Raw genomic sequence first — 25,491 nt, forward strand, 5'->3', positions numbered from 1 at the left:
GAACCAGCCCATGTAAAGCTTTTATATACAAGAATTCAAATATGATAAATTCTTCTATTATACAAAGTGGGATGATTTATGCGCTCCAACAAGTCATCGTATGTACTAATATGACATCATTATAAAATAAAGCGCAATTAAGTTTTTCCAATTTGTTTGAATTACGCCTACCACAGTAATGCCATTCAATAGAACAATAGTCTAAGTGAGACAAAAGATAAGCATTATACAATCCGATCTTAGCATCTGTGTCAATTAATTTCTTATGCCTTTGCAAGACCCGCATCTGGTTGCCAACCAGTTACGTGCAATATCAGCTTTTTGCTTATCAAAATTTAAATCCTTATCAAGAGTTACACCTAAAAGTTTTATATCCTCAGCAAGACTGATATCGTCCCCTGCTAATCCTAAAACAGGATGTGTTCATGCTCTATTCTTGGGTTTCACTCACGTGATCAACAGCCATGTTTTTCAACGAAAACAAAAGAAGACGTTAGCATAATAATAGCTTTCAATTCCCGGAGGATTGGATCGGGACACCAACATGGCCGCCATTTCATTGTTTGGGGACACCAACGTGGCGGCCGTGACTTCATGTGAAATCCAAGAATTCTCACTGGGGCCATCTCGTACAAACGCCCCAAATCCCTTTGGGAGTCAAGGATAAAATTCCCACGTCTCCTGGGTGTTCGATTTCACACAGCTTTTATATAAAGAGGCCTGTTTTGGCCTGGTTAATTCTCTTTTCGTTAAACGTTCGCCAGTCGATAGCTTGGCGTTTTTCTTTTTCCCGGTCATCGCTGTGCCATCTTCGAAGATTTTCTTCGTTTTCCATGACGGACCAAGTTCCTGTTGTTCCCGCGGATGGGGCTGTTGCAGCGGCCGTTGACCGTCCAGCCGTCGCTGCCGTTGAGAACAACGCACAGAACGCTAACGGCAACGTGGTTCCTGCACCCCAACCTGCAGCTCCGGAGCCCGAGGTTAGTGTTTCTCTTGTCGTTGTATTCGTTTAGCTTGGTTCTCCCTTCTGCGTTATTTGTATTAGTTTTCGCGTTTGTGCTACCAATTTAGTTTTCGCATCTGTGTACAGATTTACAATTCTCGCGTCTGTGTTACTACTTTCGAGTTTTTATTACCACTTTAGTTGGCGCCTGTGTATCAATTCAGTTTTCACGTCTGTATACAACTTTAGTTTTCCGTCTGTGTGACAAGTTTAGGTTTCACGTCTGTGTTACCGGTTTAGTTTTCGCGTCTGTGTGACAGGTCTGTGTGACATATTTAATTTTTCGCGTTTGTGTGACAAATTTAGCTTTCCGTCTGTGTGACAAGTCTGTGTGACAAATTTAGTTTTCGCGTCTGTGTGACCCAAGTTTAGTTTTCGCGTCTCTGTTGAGTTTCTGTTACGAGTTTAGTTTTTTTGCGTCTTGTGTTACAAGTTTGGTCTTCGCGTCTTTGTGAGAAGATTTTTCACCTGCGTGTGGAGCTTTCACTTTTTTCTCATTTTTTCCTTATCCCTTCGTAAGGTTATGAGGACCTTCGACAAACAGTAGAGTCTTTGCAATCGGCCCTTAATGTTTCTAAAGTTATTCAGTCCTTGGAATCAGTTAGACTCCTTGCCTCTCGATCCTTTCGTCCTCCTTGCGGCCTTAGAACAACTGTCAGACCACGCTAGGGACGCGAACCACCCTCAACTCAAAGTTTGATGCTATTTTTAAAGAGGTTCCCCCCCCCCCCTCCCTTGCAAACTCCAACTCACTTGCTGAAGTGGTGCTGCAACTCCTTAGGGATAAGGAGGAAAGAGATGTGGCTTCCCAGATCCGAAAGATTTTAAGGTCACTCTTTTCCTAAAAGTTCAGCTCCAGGACAGGCCTTTTAGGGAGACAATTCCGGCGCCCCGCGTCAGGGCCCCTATCCCGGAAGTTCATTTGGTCGCGGTGGACGTCTCACGCCACAGTACTACCGGCCCGGAACCTTTACTAGGCGCTGCTTTAATTGCAGAAAAGTTGGTCATTTTGCTAGGTATTGCCCATTAGTCTCCGAAGTTGTTAAAAAGTGGCGTTTCTTTGCTATATGTTGGAGTTTCGGTGCCTTTGATCGTTTGCCTTGTTAGTTATCTCGGTGTCCTTCTGTACTGAAGTCCACGCCACATTATTTGCTTTGTCTATTACTTTGTGTTGGTTTCGCTTGTCTTTTTTTCTTTCTAAGCTAACCGCTGGTATCCCTTCGAAGGGGTCTTCTTACGCCCTTAATTGCTCTGTCCCTGGACGGGGTATTTCGGGGCTGCTTCGCGGTTGGCTTTTCCCCTCTTCTATATCGTGTTTCACTGGCGCTTTTTTCGTTGTCGTTTTTGTTTTAGACGCCCCCGTGCAAGAAACCTCGTTATGATTTTTGCGCGGACGAAGTCTCTTCAAATTTTGTTCAGTGGTGCAATTGGAAAAGGGAAAAGCCTCGCGTTGCAGGCCCGAACCCCTCGCCCTAAATGGTTTCCAAGGTTTTAAAGTTTGCAATAAAGCTTTTTGAGTTATGGGGAGAGTTACGGTCATCCGTGTATTTTGTTGGGACCTTACCACCCTGCCTAGCTTTCGGGAGTAGCAGCCCTGAGTTCATTCCGGTAGTTGCACCAGATCGAAATTCTCATCATGTAAACCAATACAGAGCGAACATTAACCGGAGTAACTGCAGAATATCCTGCCGCTTTGAAAGTAACCCATAGATGCGTGCATGGCTACGCAGTCGCTTTGTATTATATCAAGTGTCTTCTAAGAGAATACGCGGATACGCTGAGGAAAGCAACGCTCATCCCTTAGAAACAGTAAGTATCTTTCTAAGTGGACACGCGGATACACACTGTTGATCTCATGGAGGATTAACTATTATCCGATGAGCTTATCCTAAAGAGACAAAATAGATTTCCCTCCACCCAAATCCTCGAAAGAAACTCCTTGCTCGCCCCAATCCCTTACCTTATGGCGGTGCCCCTTTCAGAGAGCGCAACCGTTCTCAGGAAACATTTGCCCAAAAAAAATGCATACACAAGTGTTATCAAGGGCAAACAGGAACTTTTTTATTCTTTTTTTTCTTTTGTTTCCTTTTATTTTTAACGGGATTCGACCCATCCTTCGCTATTCTAGGCAATGTTACAGGGCGTTCCTGCAATTTTGAAACTTCTTGTTTCTTGCTTTCTTTTCGAAGCTTTTTCTTCAAAGTGACATCAGCGATATCTGACTCAAATTTGTTGCTTCTTGGTGGTGACCCGGTATCTTTGATTTTCCCTGTTGATTTTGTAGACGTAATATTCTCCAAATCTTCTCTCTTTAGCTTCCTCTTTCTACCTTCGAAGGAGTCTCTACATAATGTGGCTTCGTCATCCGCTTTGATGTCCTTTCTGACAAACAGTGCAACGAAAAATCCGTTGGTATAATCTTCAGTTGGTGAGGCACGAATGCTGTTCTCCGCTGTGAGAATTAAAAAAAAGATTCATGTGTCGAACACGCACCAGAATCGTACTTTCTGTCAATTACACTGCAAGTCTAGAGAGATAAAAAAAATGTAATTTATTACATGTAGTTCAGTGCTTCGGGGTTCGCGTGTGTTCAGTGCTTTTTCGTGGTTTGTGCGGACCATCCTGGTCACAGTCAGAAAAAAAGTTGATGATATGTGCCGAGAGAATTGTGCTTCTAAGGGCCTGTTTATATGAGGCCCTGTTAGGCGGGCTAGCCCGCTTTGCCGAGATCTCGGGTAATGTCTATTTTTTTTAGTCAAACTTCGGTTCGTTTATATGAGAAGGCGGGCTGGCACGATTGCCGAGACCCCGGTCTGAGATGCCGAGATCTCGGCAAGCCGGGCTGAAAAATTCTCAGGTAAACGGTTCAGCCCGGTTTGCCGGGATGAAAAAAAAAATGACTGTGAAGTTTGACGACTTAAATACTCTCCTTTCTTGAGACACAAAAGGAATTGTAACGCCCGAAAATGGCCCATAAAGTTTCGGGGCTTTCGAGAAACGGGCCCCAGCCCGCCTAACCGGGCTGTCTCGCCTCATATAAACAGGCCCTGAAATTCATCCTGGTAAACCGGTGCATCACGTTGCAAACGACCCCAACTTGTTTCACAGTCCCAGCGCGCTCAATTAGGAACTAGGGACCTTAAGATCTCCGACGGCGACTTTAGCAAAAACGTCACCTCAAAATATCCCTTTGCTTTATCATAATTCTTTCGCGGTTATTCTATCTCGTTCACCTCTTACAATTTGGGCGAAGCATCGTAAAAATAAATTGATACGCGCAGTTACAAAGTGAAAATAGAGAATGAAAGATTCTCTGTTGCATGCTCGCGTTGTCGTCAAAACCTCAAATTTACTAATTTCACGTCGTCCTGAATGCACTGAGCACCGCAATAATTCGTCCTAAAATCCGTGATGCACGTGCAGCACGATTATTTATGCTCTTTTAACCAATGCTATCACTGTTTTGAACCGTTGTTGTTGCCGTCGCCGTCGTAAAATCTTAAGCTCCCTACTTTACGATCTATGACGACGACGTCGACGAAACGTCACCGCAAAATATAACTTTGCCCTTCCTTTTTAAGTCTTTTACGATTATTCCATCTTGTTCACGTCGTATATCGTGGGCAACGTATCCTAAAAATAAACTGGTATGAGCGGTTTCAGAGTAAAAATAGAGCATGAAGGTTCACATTTCTATGCTGATGTTGTCGTTGCAGCATCAAATTTGGTGATTTCACGTCATTGTTAAGCAGAGTATCGCAAAAAAATATGTGCTAAAATGCGTGGCGCACGTGCAACACGATCATTTTTCCCTTTTTAACCGATGATATTGGCCGTGTTTTCACGACAGCTGTTAGTCTCCTTCGCAGCCTCTCGGGCCGGAGTCACGCAACGCTCCCCGTTCCCACGCGCGGGGACGGGGAGCGTTGCGTGACTCCGGCCCGAGCGGCTGCGAAGGAGACTAGACAGCTGTTGTCTCGCTTGACATTCCTGAAAATGGTTTGTTTGAAGACTTCGTTAAGCGACTTATAAATTATATGTGTTTCCGAAGGTAAGATTAAATGAGAGCACGTGCCAATACAATAATAGAAATAGTAAAATGGCACGCCTGTTGTATTTCCGATTTGAATAAGCACAAGAGACTCCTGACTGGCCGAACGTAATTGCCAACTCGCTTAAGCTATACTTGGTTCTGTGGCTTAAATTTAATGGGAACTCCACTTAAATTTGCCGACTCGCTTAACTTTAAACCAGTGGCGAAAGAAACTGTTTTCAAGGAATTTTCGATTGTCACTCGCTAAGCAACCTGAAAAACCGTTCGTGAAAACACGGCCATTATTGTTTTGTTGCGTTGTCGTTTCCGTAGAAGTTGTCATTTCTTAAAGTCGCTCATTATTTAATTTCATCAGTCAAACCGAGAAACATGACTGGCTCTCGTTCAAACCTACCTCCTTGAAACACAGCTTTTCCACGGTGAGTCCAAGAAGGAAGACAATGCTCAAGGGTAAAGCTATGACTGTTCGCTTTCAAAGCCGCTTGAACCACATCCTCATTTTCCTTAAATTTGTTCGGTGAATAAGAAAATCAAAAAAGAAGTAGAGTTATAAGAAAATCCCCACTACTTTAAAATCGAAGATGTAGCTCTTTTTCGATAGTGACTTGGAGACACTCGAACAAGATTCTGGCGACGAATGTTCCGAATATACACCCAGGATACAAATTGTCGAAATGAAGGAAATCATTTGCTATTATAATTTAGGAGATGTTAGATGTTAACCCCGGTGAATGAAACGAAGAGATGGTTTCTTCGATGGTGCCTCGGGGATACTCGGAAAAACTCCGAGTGCTCCTCGGTTGGGGTCGACCTTCCGTGGTACGGAGCTTCTGACAGGGTGCGCAGGTGCAGGACCACACAATTCTATCAAACCCGCACAACAACGCACAATTCCTAAAAATCCGCAAAATCCTGCACAATACTGAGTGAAATGCTTGGAGTTTTTATAACTACACGTTTTACTGTTTATAACCAAGATTGAAACCTTTTCAAGTAAAATAAAACAGACATTTCATCAAGCAAACGTAGAGTGTGGTGTATTTTTTATGATAGCGTATGTTCTGTAGAGGCAACTTTAGCTACTAACGAAATCTTCTTTTTTGCGAACTTCAATCGCCGCTTAGCCTGCGTCGCAGACGAAATCTAACAAAGGTTAGTAATGACGAAATGGTATATGAAATGAATCATATATGAACTGCGGATATGAAATCAAGTGAAGCTATGATCTTCGCAATTATGAGCGCAATTTTTGCAATTGCGTAGAGAAGCCTGAAAAATTCAGGACTTCAACGGGGTTTGAACCCGCGACCCCGCGACTCCGGTGCGACGCCCCAACAAACCCAGCCATGAAGCCACCGACGTCGGGAGCTGGTCATTTGTGGGTTCTAATAGTCCCGTGAGGAATGAATCAATGACGAAATGGTATATGAAATGAATCATATATGAACTGCGGATATGAAATCAAGTGAAGCTATGATCTTCGCAGTTATGAGCGCAATTTTTGCAATTGCGTAGAGAAGCCTGAAAAATTCAGGACTTCAACGGGATTTGAACCCGCGACCCCGCAACTCCGGTGCGACGCCCCAACCAACCGAGCCGTGAAGCCACCGACGTCGGGAGCTGGTCATTTGTGGATTCTAATGGTCCCGTGAGGAATGAATCAATGACGAAATGGTATATGAAATGAATCATATATGAACTGCGGATATGAAATCAAGTGAAGCTATGATCTTCGCAGTTATGAGCGCAATTTTTACAATTGCGTAGAGAAGCCTGAAAAATTCAGGACTTCAACGGGGTTTGAACCCGCGACCCCGCGACTCCGGTGCGACGCCCCAACCAACTGAGCCATGAAGCAAAAATTGCGCTCATAACTGCGAAGATCATAGCTTCACTTGATTTCATATCCGCAGTTCATATATGATTCATTTCATATACCATTTCGTCATTGATTCATTCCTCACGGGACCATTAGAACCCACAAATGACCAGCTCCCGACGTCGGTGGCTTCATGGCTCGGTTGGTTGGGGCGTCGCACCGGAGTCGCGGGGTAGCGAGTTCAAACCCCGTTGAAGTCCTGAATTTTTCAGGCTTCTCTACGCAATTGCAAAAATTGCGCTCATAACTGCGAAGATCATAGCTTCACTTGATTTAAAGGTTAGTAACGTGTGTGAAGCAGCGCCGGGATCCTTGTTATGGACCCCCAACGGACTCAAGCGGACATGAGTTTCGAATTTCCTTTTAACCTGATTGGCTATTACCAGTCTTGTGCGCCAACTGATGGCGTATCGAACAATTGATTTTTTAAGGTGATTCCTCAGTATTGCAATGCGCATCCTGACTACGCATTTGGTGTGTTAAGGTCAAATTTGCAAAATTGTAAATATGGCGTAAGTGGATCATACACGCTGAAACAGATCTCAAAACACGTGAGAGAAGTTGTGAATGACCCATAACTCTTTGCGAATTATCCCCTTTAAATAAGAAATAAAAATAATTTTTTTTTATCGGAAGGAAAAAAAGATAAAGCTAAAAACGTACACAGAGCCCCTTACCCACGGATGTAAATTATGATCTTGAAAACAACGACTCGAGAAACGTTTTGAGTCGACGTCGTTTTAAGTTGAGTGATTTTCCCATAAACAATATAAGAAAGTTTTCCATATGCTCTGGACTTTCTATCTATCAGGTGCTTTTTCAAGTGTTACTTTAAAAACCCTCTTGTTTAGCTACCGCAAAATGTACCCTAAGGCGATGAAATAACGGGCATGTTTAGTATCAGTACAGGCATCAATTGGGTAAGATTGGCCTATTATATCTCTTAAGCAAGCACGGTGACTTATCATTTTTATCGTGGTTCTCAAAACAGGGACTGGTGGGAACATTCAGGGAAAGTTTCAAGAAAATCGTTCGAATTAACCCTAACCCTAAGTCGAATTACGGCTACCACAATGATACCATACAGTACAACAATAGTCTAAGCATAGTTAGTAACGAATTTTGACACGGCTGGTCAACCGTTCTCTTGAGCCTCGATACGGTGAGACCAAATAAGTGAGTGGTTGACTAGCCGTGTCAAAATTCTTTGCAAGTGAGCCTCGAAGGAGTTTAAAAATTTGAATATTTTTCGCCGTTTCTCAGCAATGGATACTCGCTGGACCTTGAAACTTGGTCAAGGAGAAGTAAATTTATCCGTATAGCCATCGCCGGAGTTTGAGCGTGACTGATGCCGGAGAAGTGTGATTTTATCAGCGCGATTTGAGGTAAGCTAGAAATTACTTTCCAGCCTTTCCTTTACTTAGGTACGAGTGACAACTCGGGAATTTGAGAAGTCGCTTAAATCGCATTCAATCAGGCAAAAAACCACACAAAAAGCGAGAAATTCACCACGACAATAAAGTACGGCTTTTTATTGAGAACTTTTGCGGGTAAATATCTTTTTCAGTCTGTTATTAAAAAATTTATCGGAAGGAAAAAAAGATATAGCTAAAAACGTACACAGAGCCCCTTACCCAGGAATGTAAATTATGATCTTGAAAACAACGACTCGAGAAACGTTTTGAGTCGACGTTGTTTTAAGTTGAGTGACTTTCCCATGAACTATATAAGAAAGTGTTCTATATGCTCTAGACTTTCTATCTATCAGGTGCTTTTTCAAGTGTTACTTTAAAAACCCTCTCTTTTAGCTACCGCAAAATGTACCCTAAACCGATGAAATAACGCGCGTGTATCAGTATCAGTACAGGCATCAATGGGGTAAGATTGGCCCATTATATCTCTTTAACAAGCACGGTGACTTATCATTTTTATTGTAGTTCTCAAAACAGGGATTAGTAGGGAACATTCAGGGAATTTGAACCTGGCAAAGTTTCCATGGAAACTAAAGAGTCAAGTGTGTTGTAGCTAAGAATTTAGTTCTGGTTGTCTTTGCAACGAATCTCCCTAAGTGATATAATAATTTCACTTGGCTCCAAATTAAGGCCACAAGACTGAGAGTGTTCCTGGTTTGCTTGCTTCAGTCAACTTTTATTTCGTTTATTTTCGTACTTAACACTTTAACTCATACCTCTTGATGAACAGAGCATGTTGAATACACGACTCTCTTTACCAAAGGAAAGGACAACGCATGGTTCAAGACTGATAACTGAAACGTGGCCAGAGATTCAAGTCTCTTCTACAGAGGAAGCGAAAGAGAAAATCAAATACAAAAAAAACTATAACAAAAGGCAGTTGGCTAGTGCGCGGCTTTCGGAGCGAGAGGTCCCCGATTCGATCCTCAGTGACTTCAACGTCTGTTTCGAGTTTCCTCTGATCCGTGTAGCTATAGCTTTAAATACCCGTAAAACGGAGCACTGACTGAGGGAGGGAGGGGGGGGGGGGGTGTTAAGGGCGCACCGTTGCCTTTGGCTTCCATTGATACCAGCCTCGTAGCTCAAGGAACTACCGACGTTCAATAAAGTGACTTTACCTTTACCTTTAAGATACATTTTCAAGAAAACAGTGGAGAAAATATTGCAATGGAGAAGCCTGAAAATTTCAGGACTTCAACGGGGTTTGAGCCTGTAACCTCGCGATGCGGGCGCAACGCTCTAACCAACTGAGCTACGAAGCCACTAATATTGAAAGCTTGTCATTTGGGGGTTTAAATGTTCCTGTGTCGGAATAAATCAACGAACGAAATGATATATGAAATCAATCATATATTGAAATGCGGATATAAAATCAAGTGAGGCTATGATCCTCGCAGTTACGACCGCAATTTTAGCAATTGCATAGCTTCACTTGAATGCATATCCGCAGTTCATTATATGATTCATTTCATATATTATTTAGATTGTTGACAATAGCAGTAATCAAAGATTCATGATCATAACGCAAAGCAAGAACACTAAACTGAGTGCAAAGTGCTGGAAAACGAATCCCAAGAATGTAAGAAAATGAAAGGGAAAGTAGCAATTGCCATCCAGTTTTTAATCCAATCACCCAATGTAGCTTTGGAAAACACAACTAACATTCGCTACATTACATTTGACACTATGGAATACCTCTTTTTTTAGCCAGCGCATTTGGCAGAACATTAAGCCTTACTCACAAATACGGCTGAGTATGTACCTTTTTCTCAGCTGTTTCTTGTTCCTCATCTACAAGTCTATCCATTCTGGTCGTGATACCAGACCCACTGCAAGATGGATCAACCACAATGTACTCAACTTTGCTGTATTTCTCGTCAAAGGGATCAACCTGACACGTTCCAAATTAAAGGATTTGACGAGAACATGGGCATACAGTGAATCAAATAACCGAGTTCGAGGTCCGTACTGTAAAATTATGGACTGCTTCGCGCTTGGGTCATAAATCGACGGGAAAATACAAGGATCCGTAATTTTACAGTACCGACCACGAAAATGAGGTTAGTAAGATGTTTATTATATCTCTCTGGTTATGTATGGTAATCTGAGCCGTGAGGGAAAGGAAACTAGTTTTAATAGCCAATCACAGGGCACGAACTATCTGAGAGATATAATAAAAATGGATTATTGTACAACGTGATTAAGATGGAATAATTTTGAAATCCTCACAATTAGCATAAAGTTATAAACCTTGAAGTGGTCTTCTGTAGATATTACTTTTACTCAAAATGGCTAATATAAACTTTATTCCTGGTATTGTCATTGCCATTGACAAGTGTTTTAGATTTTAACTCCCTTCTAGAGAGAGTTCACTTGACAGAGAGACACTAACTTAATACCAACCTCCAGAAAACTACAGTTTGTCGTTGTAACACAGTCTGCGCCAGCTATTTTCATCAGCTTTTCCATTACTGATAGCCTTTTCTTGTCAGTGTCAAATCCAAATATTTTTCTGCAGGAAGGAAATGATGGTTGACAGAGCATTCAAAATACGAGCATCTGAAAAGAAGATTTATCTTAACTCATGTAAAACATAAAAAGAAGAGAAGCTGTCAAGTTTCGGACAAGTTGATGGAAAGAGGAAAGGATACATATTTTGCAACGTTTCGCTAATGACACGGGAGTGCATTCATTATGTATGATTCATGTTAACTGCAGAAGTATTTTAGGCGTGTTTGTTGATGTTGAATCCCTCGGGGCTACTAGGCTATGAAAGAGCCATTTGAAGGCATCTCTTTCAACTTTGCTTTATTGTTTTTCCACTGCTATATTTTCCTTATGGTGAAAATGTAAACACTCGCTGTATCATGTATCATTCAATAAACGAGATGCCCGCCCCTGATGCTGTGTTTGTGTTTACTAAGATTAGTTACAAAATATTTTATAACCGTTTCAAGGTGATTAGAGTATAAAATATAATTTTGAATCATAGTCAATGAAAAAAAGGAAATATTAAACTGTTAAATTTTGAAGACACTATTAAAGGCTGTGAAAGAGAGAGAGAATGAATAAGTCATGGGGTTCCCCAACATAAGAAATATTAATAAATAATACTTTAATTGATTGACTGATCATACCCTTTATTGCTCATTATGCTTGCTACATGGCTACTTTTGTTCCCTGGGGCTGCGCAGGCATCTATCACATGAGAACCAGGGGGAGGTAGCAAGACATGAGCTGGAATACAGCTGGCCTATACAGAAAATATTCAAAGAATGGTGAGATTCCAATACTCATTACCATCACTGGATGTGATCTTGTTGAAAGCAGGCGACAAGGGTATTTTGATCTTAAATTGTAGCTGGCAGAGAGAGTTACATGTATCATGTCATTGAAAATTAAAGGATGTACTCTAATGGGCTTCCTGCATAGAAAAAATTATTGACAAAGGAACTGAACAATAATACATTTTAGTATAAATACACAGGTGATTATACAAAATCGCGCTCTCTCATTGGCTCGCTATCTCGGATTATCAGGCGATAATCACCTCGACGGACAAAATGGCTGCCAGTAGTCAGTAGTGAAGATGATTTCGCGTTGAAATGTTTTTTTTTTCTCTTTTTTGAAATAATCACCTGTGTATTTACACTAAAACAATTATTCGCCTCAGGCTCAGTGATTATCGGTGAATATTAACCTCGACTTCGTCTCGGTGAATATTTAACAATTATTCCATGAGCGCGCGTTGGATATGAGATGGTAAATAGCCAACGAGGCGCGTAGCGCCGAGTTGGCTATAACCAGTCTCATATCCAACAAGCGCAAATGGAATAATTGTTTTATTAAATTCCTTAAACTCCAAAAGTTTGGAAGTACGAAATACGAGCGAAAAAAGAGAGAAAATCCTAGCGAAATCGAAAAAAGTTGATGAAGATGCGATGTTGTGTAATACCTCGTGGTCAGACAGACGCAGGCTCATCACAAAAACATTTCTTACCTTTTCGCGTATCACTAAGCTTCGAAAGTGATCCAAACGTTCCACAAAAACGTTTTTCTTTTGCTTTATACCGAAAGAAATTTCGCTTTCTGGCGTAAACGTTTTTACTTTAGCAACGCTAAGCGCAATCATTTACCATATAAGGTCAAACTAAGGTATATGAGCTGATAACCGAGATTAAGTGAACCAATCAGAGCACGAGAATTTCATTATCCGAGGTTGAGAATTTAATAATCACCGATAATCACTTCGCCTTCGGCGAATAATTGTTAAATATGTGTGTGGCAGACATACTGTACCTGTATGCTGTAGTGACCTTAAAATGGGAAGTTCTAAAGCATCCGTTTAGGATATACCACGGCAAATAGTGGCTAAATTCCCCTTCTGTATAGATCCCTGGGCATTGGAGAGACAGACGAGGAGATGGACATGAACGTCTGATGCATAACCAATGAAACTGCAACCTACCGGTAATTGAATTGTTAAATGATGTACAATGCTGGTGTCCGACTTTTTTCTAATTAAATTATTTGCCTCAGGAAAAACACTAATTGTCTTATTGAAGATTTACAAAGTATTACACAACACATGTTTGTTTATGAACATTGTTTTGCCTTTCAAAGACATTTTATGACTATTTAAATGAGTGGGTTCATTCCATTGGTCCAAATAATTTGGACCGATGGTCTTGTAACACGGCATTGCTCGTTTGTGGTAGAATAAATTCGGTTAAGTTTTGTTTTTCTATTTTTGAGTTTTAAGCTGGTGTTCATTTATGTTCTTAAGGGCCATCAGTACAAACCAGATGAAACTTCATGTTGACAGTTGTACGTACCTTGTCTTGAAGGAGGATTTCTCCATTGACATACAAAGGATGATCATGGAGATCAGTGCCAGAAGGGAAAACCAGTACATCTGAAAAGTGTTCATCACACATGAACTGCTTAGTATGTGTGGCTTTGCTCTAAAAGTAAAAGGAAAGAAAGTTCTCAAGAAAGGCACATGGAAAATTTAAGCAGCATAAGGGATGAATTCCCTTGAATATTGATACTAAAATTAACGTATCCGATTCTACAATGCAGCTGGGAGATCTGCCACAAAAACTAGGGTAGCTGAAAACGTTTTTCATATGCAAAACAATATTATTTTGGGATTTTGAAAATAACCTAGACTTTCGTTTGAAGTGCCTATCACCTCAAATCACATTTCCACTTTATTCATTCTCCAAAATCATCCCAAATACATTGTCAGTGTTGTTTTTGGAACCTTTTGATTAAAATTTCACTTTTTTGTTGGCTTTGAAAGATGGGAAACGTGGTCATTCTTTGATAAATAACCGAGCAATGAAGTCAGGGAAATGGTTAAAGGGTTTTTGAGTGGAGTTAGACCTTGCTAAGAAAAAGGTGGAGAGGGTTATCAATGGAAATGAAAACTGACCTGTACCTGCGTGACAAAAGATGCTACATTGGTTTGATTACATGTAGCTTGCTCATAACCACTTTCTTTGAAATGTTGGATTACATGTTCCATGGAGGTCTTTATTGTGTTAACTCTGACATAACGTGGGATCAAATCTATGTGAAACATCAAAAGAAATTAGTACATATGTCATCATAAATCTCTGTTTATAACACATGAATCTAAATAAATACATGTGAAAGTAAAGCTTACTCTGTTCATGAACACTCCACAAAAATTAACATTTCTCTCTGAGTAAAAGAAATGTCCATTTTGGAGTTAAAGAGAAGAACATGAGGAAACAAGTTTTGAATGTTCATCTACTATCGTGTATTTCATAATAATTATGGTTGGGATCTATCTTGAGTATCAAATTACATGTATACATGTATGAGAGTCATTTTTACCAAGTTTGAGGTTTAATTTATCTCTATAAAGGCACTAAGCTATCTATATGTAGTAGGATTAAAACCAGCATTTGTAATGAAAAGAATTTGTGGGGATGTTTCAGCTGTTCACTCCCGCTGCCATGGAATGAAAGCTGACCAAAGTTGGTTCACTTGCAAGGGGGTATAGTTTTTGAGTGGAAATAAAAGTTGTTAACCCAGTCACTCCTAAACCACCCTGGACATGCCCCACTGACGAGTAAAATCGTCTGGTGTTAGACAGAATAAAATCTATTGAGCCCCACTCCTAGGGGTCAATGGGTTAAAAACATGTCATCTAGACAATGTGTAAACTAGATGAAATCTAATGTCACTTTGTGAACAGTGGCTGCACAAGACTAATTCAATCAAAATTATAACTTCCTTGCTGTGCAAAACATAAATTATCACATTTTAGTGCATGCCTTTGTCTAAGATGTGCTTGGGTAAGAGGTCCTCATTCTTATAAACCTTGGCTTTGATCTTCAAACGAGCCAAACATGACTGCAGTGCAGACTTGTGTTTGGTGACGCTGTGCTTCAAGTCTCCACCACACTGAATCCCTTGACCAAACAGGAAGTCATACACTAACACAAGGGCACAATTATGCCTAAGCTACCAGAAACATAAAATGATCAACTCACATAAATGACAGCAAAAAGAAAAAACAGTACTTCAGTCACATCATGATATATGAGTACTTTTTTCATAAATCTTGATATAAAACAAGTCGTCTGTACAGTGTACATACATGTATGTAAATACAATGTGTAAATTAACCCCCATGCCTTAGTGCTATGACATAAATAATAAGAATTATTATTAAAATGTTATTAAATGTTCGACCTCAGATACTGCATTTCTAGCTTTCTGATTGGTTCACTCAATCTCCATTATAAATTCATAATTTCACATATACTAACTATATGACCTAAAATTGAAACTGATTGACTTTAATTTCTAATTTAGTGTCCAAGCATTCAGAATTTGATGAAAATTTAATAAAACAATATTATTATTCCATTGGCACTTGTTGGATATGAGACTGGTTATAGCCAACTCGGCGCTATGCGCCTTGTTTGCTAGAATTTAACCATCTGATATCCCACATGCAATCATAGAATAATTTATTTGTTAATTATTTCTTAGGCAGTAAAAGTTTCCTAGTTACAGGTATCTTATCAAATGCACGCTAGTTAGCAATGGTATTATGAAACCTTTTCTAGCGCAATTATTGCACAAGTAAGATTCAAGTTATGTTTATGGCTTTCTTTCACCTAACCATTGTATGCTGTAAATACCACTACAAACCACTACCACTTACATTGAGCTTTTTGCTACTTTCGAAAGTCAAAATAGTTACCTTTTTCTCTAGCTTCAAAAGCTTTGTTTGCTCAAAGATTTCCTCCAGAATTGCTTTGTCTAAGAAAAAGAAATGAGTAAGCAAACAAAATTTTATTATAATATAGCAAAATTTTATAATATTAATATCATACTCTAGTACTCCAGCATTTGGCAGCATTCTTTGATGGCATCAGAATACAACAGATGTCATCCTCATTCAATCAAAAGCAAGTAAGTACCAGCCAAAGGGCATTTTGCAGTTTTGAGGGAATCAATTCTCCAAGGTAAATGCCAGGCCTTGGACGTTTGAAAGGTGCATAGCTCTGTTAACCAAATTATCAAATATTCACATGTTTTCCTAAACCCATAGTAAGGTTGACAGAATTTACACCATTAGTCTTTCAGTGGCACTGCTTTAAAGGTAAAGGTTAAGGTACATGTCATTTAACGTCAGAAATTCTTTTACTCCCTGGAGAGTACTCTCCCAGGAAGCCGAAGCATGACATTCAAAGCCTTAATTTCCGTCTACACCTTTATGAAAGAATCAAGTGTCCAAAGTTTGCCCCCTTTTCCTGAAGGAAATATCCGCTTTAGCCTACCCTCCCTCTCCATAACTCAAAAACACAAAGTCTGTGGCTAGAAAATTGAATTACCCTGTGTGGATAGCACAGTCTACCCAGGGACAGCTTTAAGCTTAATCCTTGGCTTGCACCTGATGTAATAACATCCATGTTGGTGTACTGAACAATAGCGACAAAAAAAAAAAGAAAAAGAAAAAGTATTTTGGGAATTTGGCTCTATTATTATGCCAAGCACGTGTGACATTTTGCTTTTCTTTTGTACACCAAAATGACCGTCTAATCACGTGAGTGCAAGCCAAGAATACATTGTCACTTAGATTTGCACGTCCTGGATCAAGAACCAGTGCTTAAAAGTAGCCGTCGTCCGGTCGTCCTAGACAACCAGAAAGTTTACAGGGTGACTAGCTTTTGGTAAAATGAAAAGGTTAGTTCCCCGAAAAAAAAAAACAACGAACAACGGACAACCCAGCCAAAAAAAAAAAGTGTATTACTTAAGCAGCACCTGACTCACTCGATGGTTTTGTGTTGTCAATGTCTAATACTAATGTGAAGTTATGTTAGGATACTTTCTGTATTGGTAAAACAATGACCTGTGACCTGTATTTTGTAACTGCTTTAAAGCGAACAGATAAAGACATTTGCTGCACGCGTACTTTTCACTAACGGAACAAATGATCAAACATTTGAAACCGGCTGATCCTGGCATACGATGGTTACTTACACTTCAGAGTTTCACACACAAGAGCATATAGTTTTTTCTTCTTAGGAAAGTGGCTACTAATGGCTAAGGACTTTGGAGTTCCACGTTTCTTCAGCACTTTGTCGATGATATTTGCGGCGCAGGAATACAATGCCGCCATTTTGAAGTTTGTGAACTCAAATTCTTTCCCTCCCCTCCCCTTGGGCCGCTACGCAGGTTGCTTGAAACCAAATGGGAAAAGAACATTCAAAAAACCCAGTCAACTCCAAAAATGGAGAAAAACAGGAAAACACAACCTCGAACGCCAAGGGACTGCGACATTTTTATCTAAATATTTGGTCATCACAATCATTATTGCAGGACTATTTTGCAGGGATGGCGCAGTGGTGTCAGAGCACTCACCTCCCAGAATGTGGCCCGTGCTTCGATTCCCAGATCCGAGGTCATATGTGGGTAGATTTCGTTGGTTTTCTACTCTGCTTCGAGAGGTTTTCCTCTCCTTAAAAAACAATATGATTTGATATGTATTAATTTGGTTTGAATTTATTCGTGCTCGACCCGACAAGCTGTTCAGCTTTAAACATCGTGTGAAAATAAAGTTCTATTATTATTATTATTATTATTATTATTATTATTATTATTATTATTATTATTATTATTATTATTATTATTATTATTATTATTATTAACCCTCACAAGTAGCCCTTGGTCTTCGATTTGCATTGCAAGCCATCATAAGCATTAGTACTTTTGGGTTTCGCCATCTAGCAAATTTTGCAGCAGGTACAAAACACAGGTCACCTTTTTACCAATACAGAAAGTATCCCGAACATTCATTAAAGCTAACCTTGGGTCTACTGATTAGGCCTAAACAAGAGTTTTTAGGCCCAATGTTAGCACTGGTAAACGGTTAGGGTTGTTTGAGTGTTGGTAAAACAATGACCTGTGTTTTGCACCTGTCCCAAATTTGACTATGTGGGGCTTTCGACATTGCTTGTTCACTTGAAACATCCCTAACGCTATCATTCGCTATTTCCCTAAGTGTTGTGTCTCACAACAGAGAATGGACTCGTTCTCTAACGCAACAGTCAAAACAGTTTTATTAAACATGGCGATCTCTCAAACACTACTGAAAAAGCACATGGCATGCGTGCGCATGTGAAATGGTAACACCGCTGAATAACTGTTGTGACATAGCACTAAGGAAAAAGGGGAAAAGCCACAATGATCCCTCTTTCTTCAGGAGTCTTGCCCGAAGCGAAAAATACGATAATACTCTTTGCTTTGCCTTTTAAACTTTAGAGTCACGAACACCTGAGATGGATACCAGTTAAGTCCCACCTGTATCTAAGAGACGCCATCTTGGCCTTTAAATCTATGACTGGTCAAGTACCAAATTACCTCAGTTAAATTTTATTTCCAGAGGATATAATGGGTTTTAATGGTCCCGGGTTCAAACCCCGTTATAGTCCTGAGTTTTTCAGGCTTCTTTACGCAATTGCAAAAATTGCTCTCATAACTGCGAAGATCATAGCTTCACTTGATTTCATATCCGCAGTTCATATATGATTCATTTCTCTGTTGCTGGTTTTATGGAGAACGTCAGCACTTGGGAGATAAATTTAGCGCCGCTCATAACGATTTCATTTCCGAGGGACTGCTACACCTTTGTCATATTAAAAAGCTTGGAATAATCGCGAAGTGATTACAATAAAGCAAATTTATGTTTTTAGATGACGTTCTCGTTGCCGTAACGACACATGCAGGTTAAGATGAAGCCAAATGAAATCGTACAAACCTGAGAAGGAAGCGGTTGGTGGGATAGATGCAGTACGATAGAGATTCTACGATCTCGAGCACTGCAAATTGAAAACATGGCAATAAAACAAAACTTACAATTCAGACCGATTCGCCATAAATCAAAATAAAACCTATCCTTACTTCACTTTTCTGTGATAATTCCTGAGCATTTAATGCCTCAGAAATTGTTGCTGAGACGGCAGAGGAGAGCAGTCTTGTCAAGTCTCGTCTGTGCTCCTAAAAATCAAAACATTTGACCACGACCCGGCAGGCGTGAATTTCATGAGTTTGCGGTTATAATAAATCGCAAATGTGCGATTTTCAAATTGCAATTTAGGTGCGATTTATAAATTGCAACATTACGAACCTTGCAATTCATAAATGGCAATGTTATCAACTTTTTGTTTTCGTGAAATCAGTCTGCAGTCGTCGAAACAAAAACTACATAAAAACTACAAACGACTCCTTCCAAATCTAATCCGAATCTTCATACTCAGATCAGACTGGGACTATTTTAGAATCTGCCAGCAAACAAATTGGCGTAATAGACCTTATTCATAAATGGCGGTCACATTTATAATTCTTTTGTCCAAGTGCAAATGCCTCATTTTAGAGCAAGAATTCTTTTCAATTCATTGTATGGTATCGAGGCTTGGTAGGCTAATTTGCACTTGGACAAAAGAATCATAAATTGACCTCCATTTATGAATAAGGTCTATGACCTGAATCGTTTTCTGACAGAAAGTTTGACCTTTGATTTACGTGGGCGCTTACTGATTGGCCGTTTTTATACTAGAGACACACAATCGGTCTGGGACGTACTTGGGCAAACATTGTGATGGATCTGGACGAACTTTCCAGATTAGTGCGTCTTGGAAGACGAACTAAAGTGGAAAGTTCGTCCAGACGCATTATGCGTCTTTTGTCCGTCTTTACACTTACGCAGAAAAAATATTTGCCCAAGTTCGTCGCAGACGGATTATGCGTCTTTCATGGTTCGTCCCGTCTTTACACTAGCCGGATAAAGTGAGAGAGAAAAAGAGGAGTAATGCGATATCAAGTCTACCTTGTTTTGTTTTATGGAATCTTCCATTTTATGTTTCGAAACCTAAATGGTTTTTGAAGCATATTTTTATACAGCTCTCGTTTCCAGGTCACCCGAAAGGAGGTGGCGTTCAAAGCGGTCGACCAGCAGGTGAGCTGGTATCAAGTTAGTGCGAACCAAGCACTTTTTAATACCAATCTTTATCATGAAATAACATGAATTTAGGATAAACCCAGTGAATAATACGGACTTTCAACTTGGTTTTTATTTTTTCTCTTTTTAAATAGTGACCTTATTCTCTAAAACTGTAAAATACATACGTAAAGTAGTCTCTGCGCTCAAAAAAATCAATTTTGAAGATCAAAAGTTTGAGTAATATCCACGTTTTAAAATTCACTTTTGGCTGCATGTTTTCATATCATACTGCCTTCAAAAAGCGCGAAATGCAGTCTCAAACAACCTAATTTTTTAAATTTCCCAGGAGACATGCCCCCGGACCTTGATTCTTCGGTGGCTTCCGTGGTTAAGCGAGTTAAGAGAAATGAAGTCGAGTTCAAATCGAAGGGCAACAAGAAGCAGTTCGAGCGTCAGCAGCAAGTTCTTGATTTCCTTGCTGAGGCTCAACATTCCTTGGCCAGCTCTAAGTACGAAAAGGCAAAGAGAGCTATCGAAGAAGGTATAGAGCTGACCGAAAAGCGTATTAAAGTAATTAAGTTGGCTGACCGGAGCGAGTTTGGCTGGTCGACAGTCTACGAATATTTATCGGACAAGTTGGCGTCAAATTCAGAGGACGAGAAGCGCATTTTTCGCTCGGAGAGGCGTGCTGAGCGTCGTTCTAAGCAAGCGGGCCTGTCTGTTTTTGATTGTCGGTTTGTTTTTGTATTTACCTTTGGTATGCTTTAGACTTTGCTTGCACTGTTCAGCATTTGCCTGCGGTTAACCGAATGGCCCGTGTGTGGCATGCGTTTGCTACGGTTACCGGGCGGCATAGTTGTGTGAGTTGCTGCACTCTTGCGAGTTTTGAGCGTGGTCTTAGTTGTATACCGCGATTTGGCACTTGAAGTGCGATGCTGGTCTTACCAGAGTTTCATGTTGCCTACTTTAGGCGGATACATTAGAGAGGTTGCATTGTTTGCCCTCTGTTGTAGCTGTTTGTTGATAGCTGCTCCTGCCTGGATTATATATTTTACCTTTGTGATTTTGCGCAGTGTTTGTTTGCTGCTATATTTTTGCTCGCTAACCTTATTTTGGTTTCTGTTTTTTATTTTCTATTTTTAAAAGATATCTTGCGGGACGGGGGCTTCACGGCGAATTTCCAGGTTCCATCATTGCAGTTAATGGTTCCTCGTCTGTTTGATATTGTGTTAGAGTCTAGCGCAGCAAACACAGCCTACAAGTACAGTCAGGTCCCTCGATTCCTCAATAAAGGACAGGCATGTTGGTTGGAAGAATCCGAAGTCTAAGTTTCGTTATCTTGAAGCTGTGCCAGAACAGCTTATTGAGATCACTCGGTCTGTGAGCATTTAGTTCGTTTTTAGGGGTCCAGTAGGAGGGCCAGGCAGCCGTAGCCTACTTTAGTTCCTACCCAGATTTCCTGCGCCAATCTTGGTGAGGTTTTTTCTGGCCTCCGAGTGTCCGCTGCGGTGGATACGTGCTCGGCTTGCCTTGTATTGCATGAGCTGGGGTATCCAACCCCCGGGGAGTGTTGTATTGCCTATTTTTGAGTCTGTAATAAAGTCAGTGCTGGTTACCGCGGCACACTGCATAATTCTCCATATCGTTGTTTTATTTTGTTGTTTCTATGGTACGGTAAATAGCACAGAATTTATTTTGTTTTGGTGCAATGTCTTAAATCGTCACATAACCACTGTTGCTGCCGCATTTTCATGAATATTTTTGTTCGCCTTTGTTTTTAGAATTACTTCCTGTCACGCTTATATGTTGTTTTCGTAATCATTATCCTGTTAGCTTTTCCCTGCATAATATTGCCTTTGTTTAGTTTATTAGTATAAAATTTGCCGCTTTGCTAAAACATACATTCTGATTTTGTACTTCGGAGAGTCTACGTTGCCTTGTTGAAGTTTTATCGTCCCTTGCTTTAGTTTGTTCCGTTTTAAAAAGCCGTACTGAACGTTTGTAAGAATTATTTCCACTCGTCTTTTCGTTTTTTTCGTCGTTTGTGATTCTTTTGTCGATTTCTGTTCACTTAGCTCATCAGTGCAGTAACGTATTTGTGTTCGTTCGCAAATCAAACAAAATCTACAAAGTTGATCACATTGCGATTTATAAATCGCGAAGTTGGTAACCTTGCGATTTACAAATCGCAAAGTGCGTAATCTTACGAGTTGTAAATCGCAAAGTTGGGGATCGTGCGATTTATAATTCGCAAAGGTACTCAAATGTGTTGAGAAGCAATATCGAAAGCGTTATACCATGGAATCTCGGTTTTGTAAAATGTTAAGCTCCTTTGTCCTAATTCGTTAATAAAGCCATTTCTATTATGCAAAGCTCCGTGATCTCAGCCTACAAAACTTCACAAAGGTCACCTATCTGCCCTCCCTTTATCGCTTTAATTGTGTTATTTTCAAAGCTCGCTGGCTGCATAAAAGCCAAATTTCTGGGAATCAGAGAACCAAAACAAAACAATCAACAGACTCTTAAAACACATCGCAATGATTGGCTAATGGTCACCTGATTCCAAGAAAAGCTAAAGATATTAATCACGAGACTTGGAATATCATAGTCAACGGCACTCAGTTCGTGAAGGCGTAGAGATTAGCAATATGGATATCCCAAAGATGCTATTCAATCTTCGCGAAGAAGCCTCCTGTCCGGTGTGTCAAGAAATCCTTAGAGATCCAAGATACCTTCCATGTTTACACAGTTTCTGTCTGCACTGTTTGATCAACTGGCATCGAGCAGGTGGTGGTTAAGTTGATTTGAGGTGTCCGAAATGCCAAGGCCGCTGTAGAGTTCCTGAAAGCGGTGATTTGAAAGATCTTCCCACAAGCTTTTTTCTCAGCGGCTTCATCGATGCCCTAGCTATTAAAGAATCTGACAAGACCCAAGTAACATGTGGAAACTGCGACAAGAAAAGCTCTAAAACCTCGTACTGCTTCGAGTGTTGCAAGTTTTATTGTGATGAGTGTTTAATTGGGCACAACATCATTCGAAGCTACAAAGATCACCGAGTTCTGGCCGTGAAAGATTTTCAAGAAAAAGACTATGAGGTAGTAGTGAAACGACCCGTGTTTTGCTCAAGGAAGGGACATGAGAAAGAAGAGCTAAAGTTCTTTTGCAAAATTTGTCCCGAAAACTCAGTTTGTCAAACTTGTGTCATCTTGGATCACGCAGGACATAAAGTAACATTAATCCAAGAGGAAGCCGAAGCTCAAAAGATCGAGTTAACAGGTCTAACTCAAACGTCGAAAAAAACCTTAAAAGCAAAGATGAAGATGGTCACTCAAATTGACGAGGACTACGCTCAGCTTGTTCAACGAAGCGAAGACATGCTAAGAGACGTCGATGTTTTTGTTGATAATTTAATGAGGAGACTTCAAGAGGAAAGGCAAAATATCAAGGTAGCAGTGGAAAACGAGACCAAGAAATCACTGGAGAGTCTAACGACCAAAAAAACAGTGATTCAGGAGGAAATAGAGAAGATCGAATTAGCGCTGGAAAAAGCTGACAAACTTCTTACACAAAGCACAGACGCCGAGGTGGTTCAGCTAAAGAAACCATTGCAAACCATTCTAGAACGGGTAGCAAAAGTGAAGCCAGTTGAGCGCGACCCTGAAGCCCTGTTTGAATTAGTTTTCGTGGAAAATAACAAGATCCTGGAGACAATCAACAGCGAAGGCATTGGTCTTTTGAAATTTCCAACTGATGCAAAGGAATCTGTTGCCGAAGGCAAAGGACTTTGTGAGGGAACTGTTGGGCGTGAAGCTTAATTCAATTTAACGACAAGAAATGCGGATGGCGAACGATGTTATAATAAGAATGACAATGTAATGGTAGACTTGAGAGACGAGCGAGGGCAGGAATGCATAACCACATTTCTTGTTAATGACAACAAAGACGGGACCTTCAAAATCAGCTATTCTCCTACATTTGAAGGTAAATTCAATTTGTCAGTTAAGGTAAACGGGCAACATATCCGCGGTAGCCCTTTCTGTGTTGTAATGAAACCTTTCAATGTCAAACCTGTTTTATCTTTTGGAAAACAAGGCTCGAATGATGGAATGTTTGAGTTTCCTTGGGGGGTAGCAGTAAATTCCAGGGATGAAATCGCAGTCACTTCCAAGCACAAGGTGCAGATATTTGACTGCAAGGGCAATTTTCTGAGATCCTTTGGTCGTCAGGGTAGCGAAAAGGGACAGTTTCAACACCCTAGAGGAATAGCTTTTGGTAAAGATAGGAATATTTATGTTGCAGACAGCGGGAACCATCGAATCCAAATTTTTAACGAGGAGGGGAGGTACTTGAGTATGTTTGGTCGGGAAGGAAGTCTTGATAGCCAGCTCAAGTATCCTTGTGGTTTATCATTGGATTCCAATGGCAATATTATTGTTAGTGATGCTGGTAACAGATTCATTAAGATCTTTTCCCCTGATGGAAAGTTTCTAACAAAGATAGGTGGACCCAGTTCTCTTATTTCTCCTCTTCATTGTGTTCTTCAGTCTGGTGATTATCTCATTGTGTCAGACTGTGGTGATCACAGTGTGAAAGTATTCACCCGGGATGGGGACTATAAGTATCAGTTTGGCAAAAGAGGGAAGGGGAATGGAGAGTTTGTTGGTCCCATTTGTTTGTCAGTGAGTAAATCAGGACATGTACTTGTCTGTGATTGTGATAATCATAGAGTGCAAGTCTTTGAACTGAATGGTAAGTTTGTTGGTAAGTTTGGAAAAGAGGGCAGCAACTTAGGAGAGTTTAATTATCCAGTATCAGTAGCGCTCCTCAGTAATGGCCAAATTGTTGTGTCTGACAATAAGAATCATCGCATTCAAATATTTGATTAACCTTGAGTAGATACTTACTAAAAGCCAAGTAACAATAATCTATTATTTAAAGGAAGTTTGATTTTCAGCTTTTATGAACCCTTTTTACTATCTGATTTGCTTGTAATTTGTTGAACTGTTTCTGTATTTTTGAAGCGTTTCACCTAGAATGAATAATTTACCGCTTTGTACCTGAGATTGATTTCTTTTTTTGCATTGAAATTCATCTTTTAGGAAATCTACTTGTAAGAAAGCATGAATTTTTAGCAGGAATGAATAGCCCACTTTCGATATACTAAAATTCAGTCCTAAACAAAACGCATCATCTCGTGGCTCCGGGCAATAAACTCATACAAATCCTTATATTTATTCCGCAGAGCCTCAAGATGATGTCTTTTGTTTAGGGTTGATTTTTAGTATATCGAAATTGGTCTTTTATATTGCTCAGTGAGTTCCGGTGTAGTTATCATTAACTGAGCAATGACTGATTAAAGTGTTAGACTTTAAGCGAATAGTTTTCTTCAAGCTTTGATTTGATTAAGGAACTAATGCAGTTCACTTTTAAGAACGCTTTTAGCATTTATATTCAACATTTTCGTAATAACCGCTTGCGTGACAGCAAATAATTGTAAATATAACGTTTTAGCTCTCAGTGTTTTAAAAAAAAAACTGTTTCGTATGTTTTAATGCATATAAGCAAGTATGTACTCTTGTTACGTAATAATAGGTT

General features: G+C 40.1%; 1 protein-coding gene and 1 pseudogene across 2 annotated transcripts; one reads left to right on the plus strand and one right to left on the minus strand.

The window, feature by feature from the left end:
* Positions 1 to 3,039: 3,039 nt before the first annotated feature.
* Positions 3,040 to 17,081, minus strand: LOC138057154 (28S rRNA (cytosine-C(5))-methyltransferase-like). 2 transcript variants are annotated; one of them, XM_068903219.1, is made up of 11 exons: positions 16,938 to 17,081; positions 15,655 to 15,713; positions 14,717 to 14,906; positions 13,852 to 13,982; positions 13,244 to 13,372; positions 11,546 to 11,661; positions 10,812 to 10,920; positions 10,171 to 10,299; positions 9,125 to 9,232; positions 5,452 to 5,560; positions 3,040 to 3,455 (listed from the first exon to the last, which is right to left on the minus strand). In XM_068903219.1, the coding sequence occupies exons 1-11, from the start codon at positions 17,074 to 17,076 to the stop codon at positions 3,043 to 3,045; spliced, it is 1,632 nt and encodes a 543-aa protein (XP_068759320.1). In that variant the 5' UTR covers positions 17,077 to 17,081; the 3' UTR covers positions 3,040 to 3,042. The 2 variants fall into 2 exon arrangements, with proteins under 2 accessions (XP_068759320.1, XP_068759319.1); XM_068903218.1 differs by having other exon boundaries at positions 13,846 to 13,982.
* Positions 17,082 to 22,376: 5,295 nt separating this feature from the next.
* The window catches only part of LOC138057151 (E3 ubiquitin-protein ligase TRIM71-like), a 3,261-nt pseudogene continuing 146 nt past the window's right edge, over positions 22,377 to 25,491 (plus strand).

This window comes from Montipora capricornis, chromosome 7, assembly GCF_036669925.1.
Source record: "Montipora capricornis isolate CH-2021 chromosome 7, ASM3666992v2, whole genome shotgun sequence".
Lineage (NCBI taxonomy): Eukaryota > Metazoa > Cnidaria > Anthozoa > Scleractinia > Acroporidae > Montipora > Montipora capricornis.

What these genes read in the sequence shown, in the direction of transcription:
- LOC138057154 (XM_068903218.1), bottom strand. Translation starts at nt 17,076, where the DNA reads ATGGCGGCATTGTATTCCTGCGCCGCAAATATCATCGACAAAGTGCTG. An exon ending in TTTTGAAGCTAGAGAAAAAG is followed by an intron (nt 14,907 to 15,654) that starts GTAACTATTTTG and finishes TGTTTCTGGTAG; the next exon opens with CTTAGGCATAATTGTGCCCT. An exon ending in AAAAGCTGTGTTTCAAGGAG is followed by an intron (nt 3,456 to 5,451) that starts GTAGGTTTGAAC and finishes TAATTCTCACAG; the next exon opens with CGGAGAACAGCATTCGTGCC.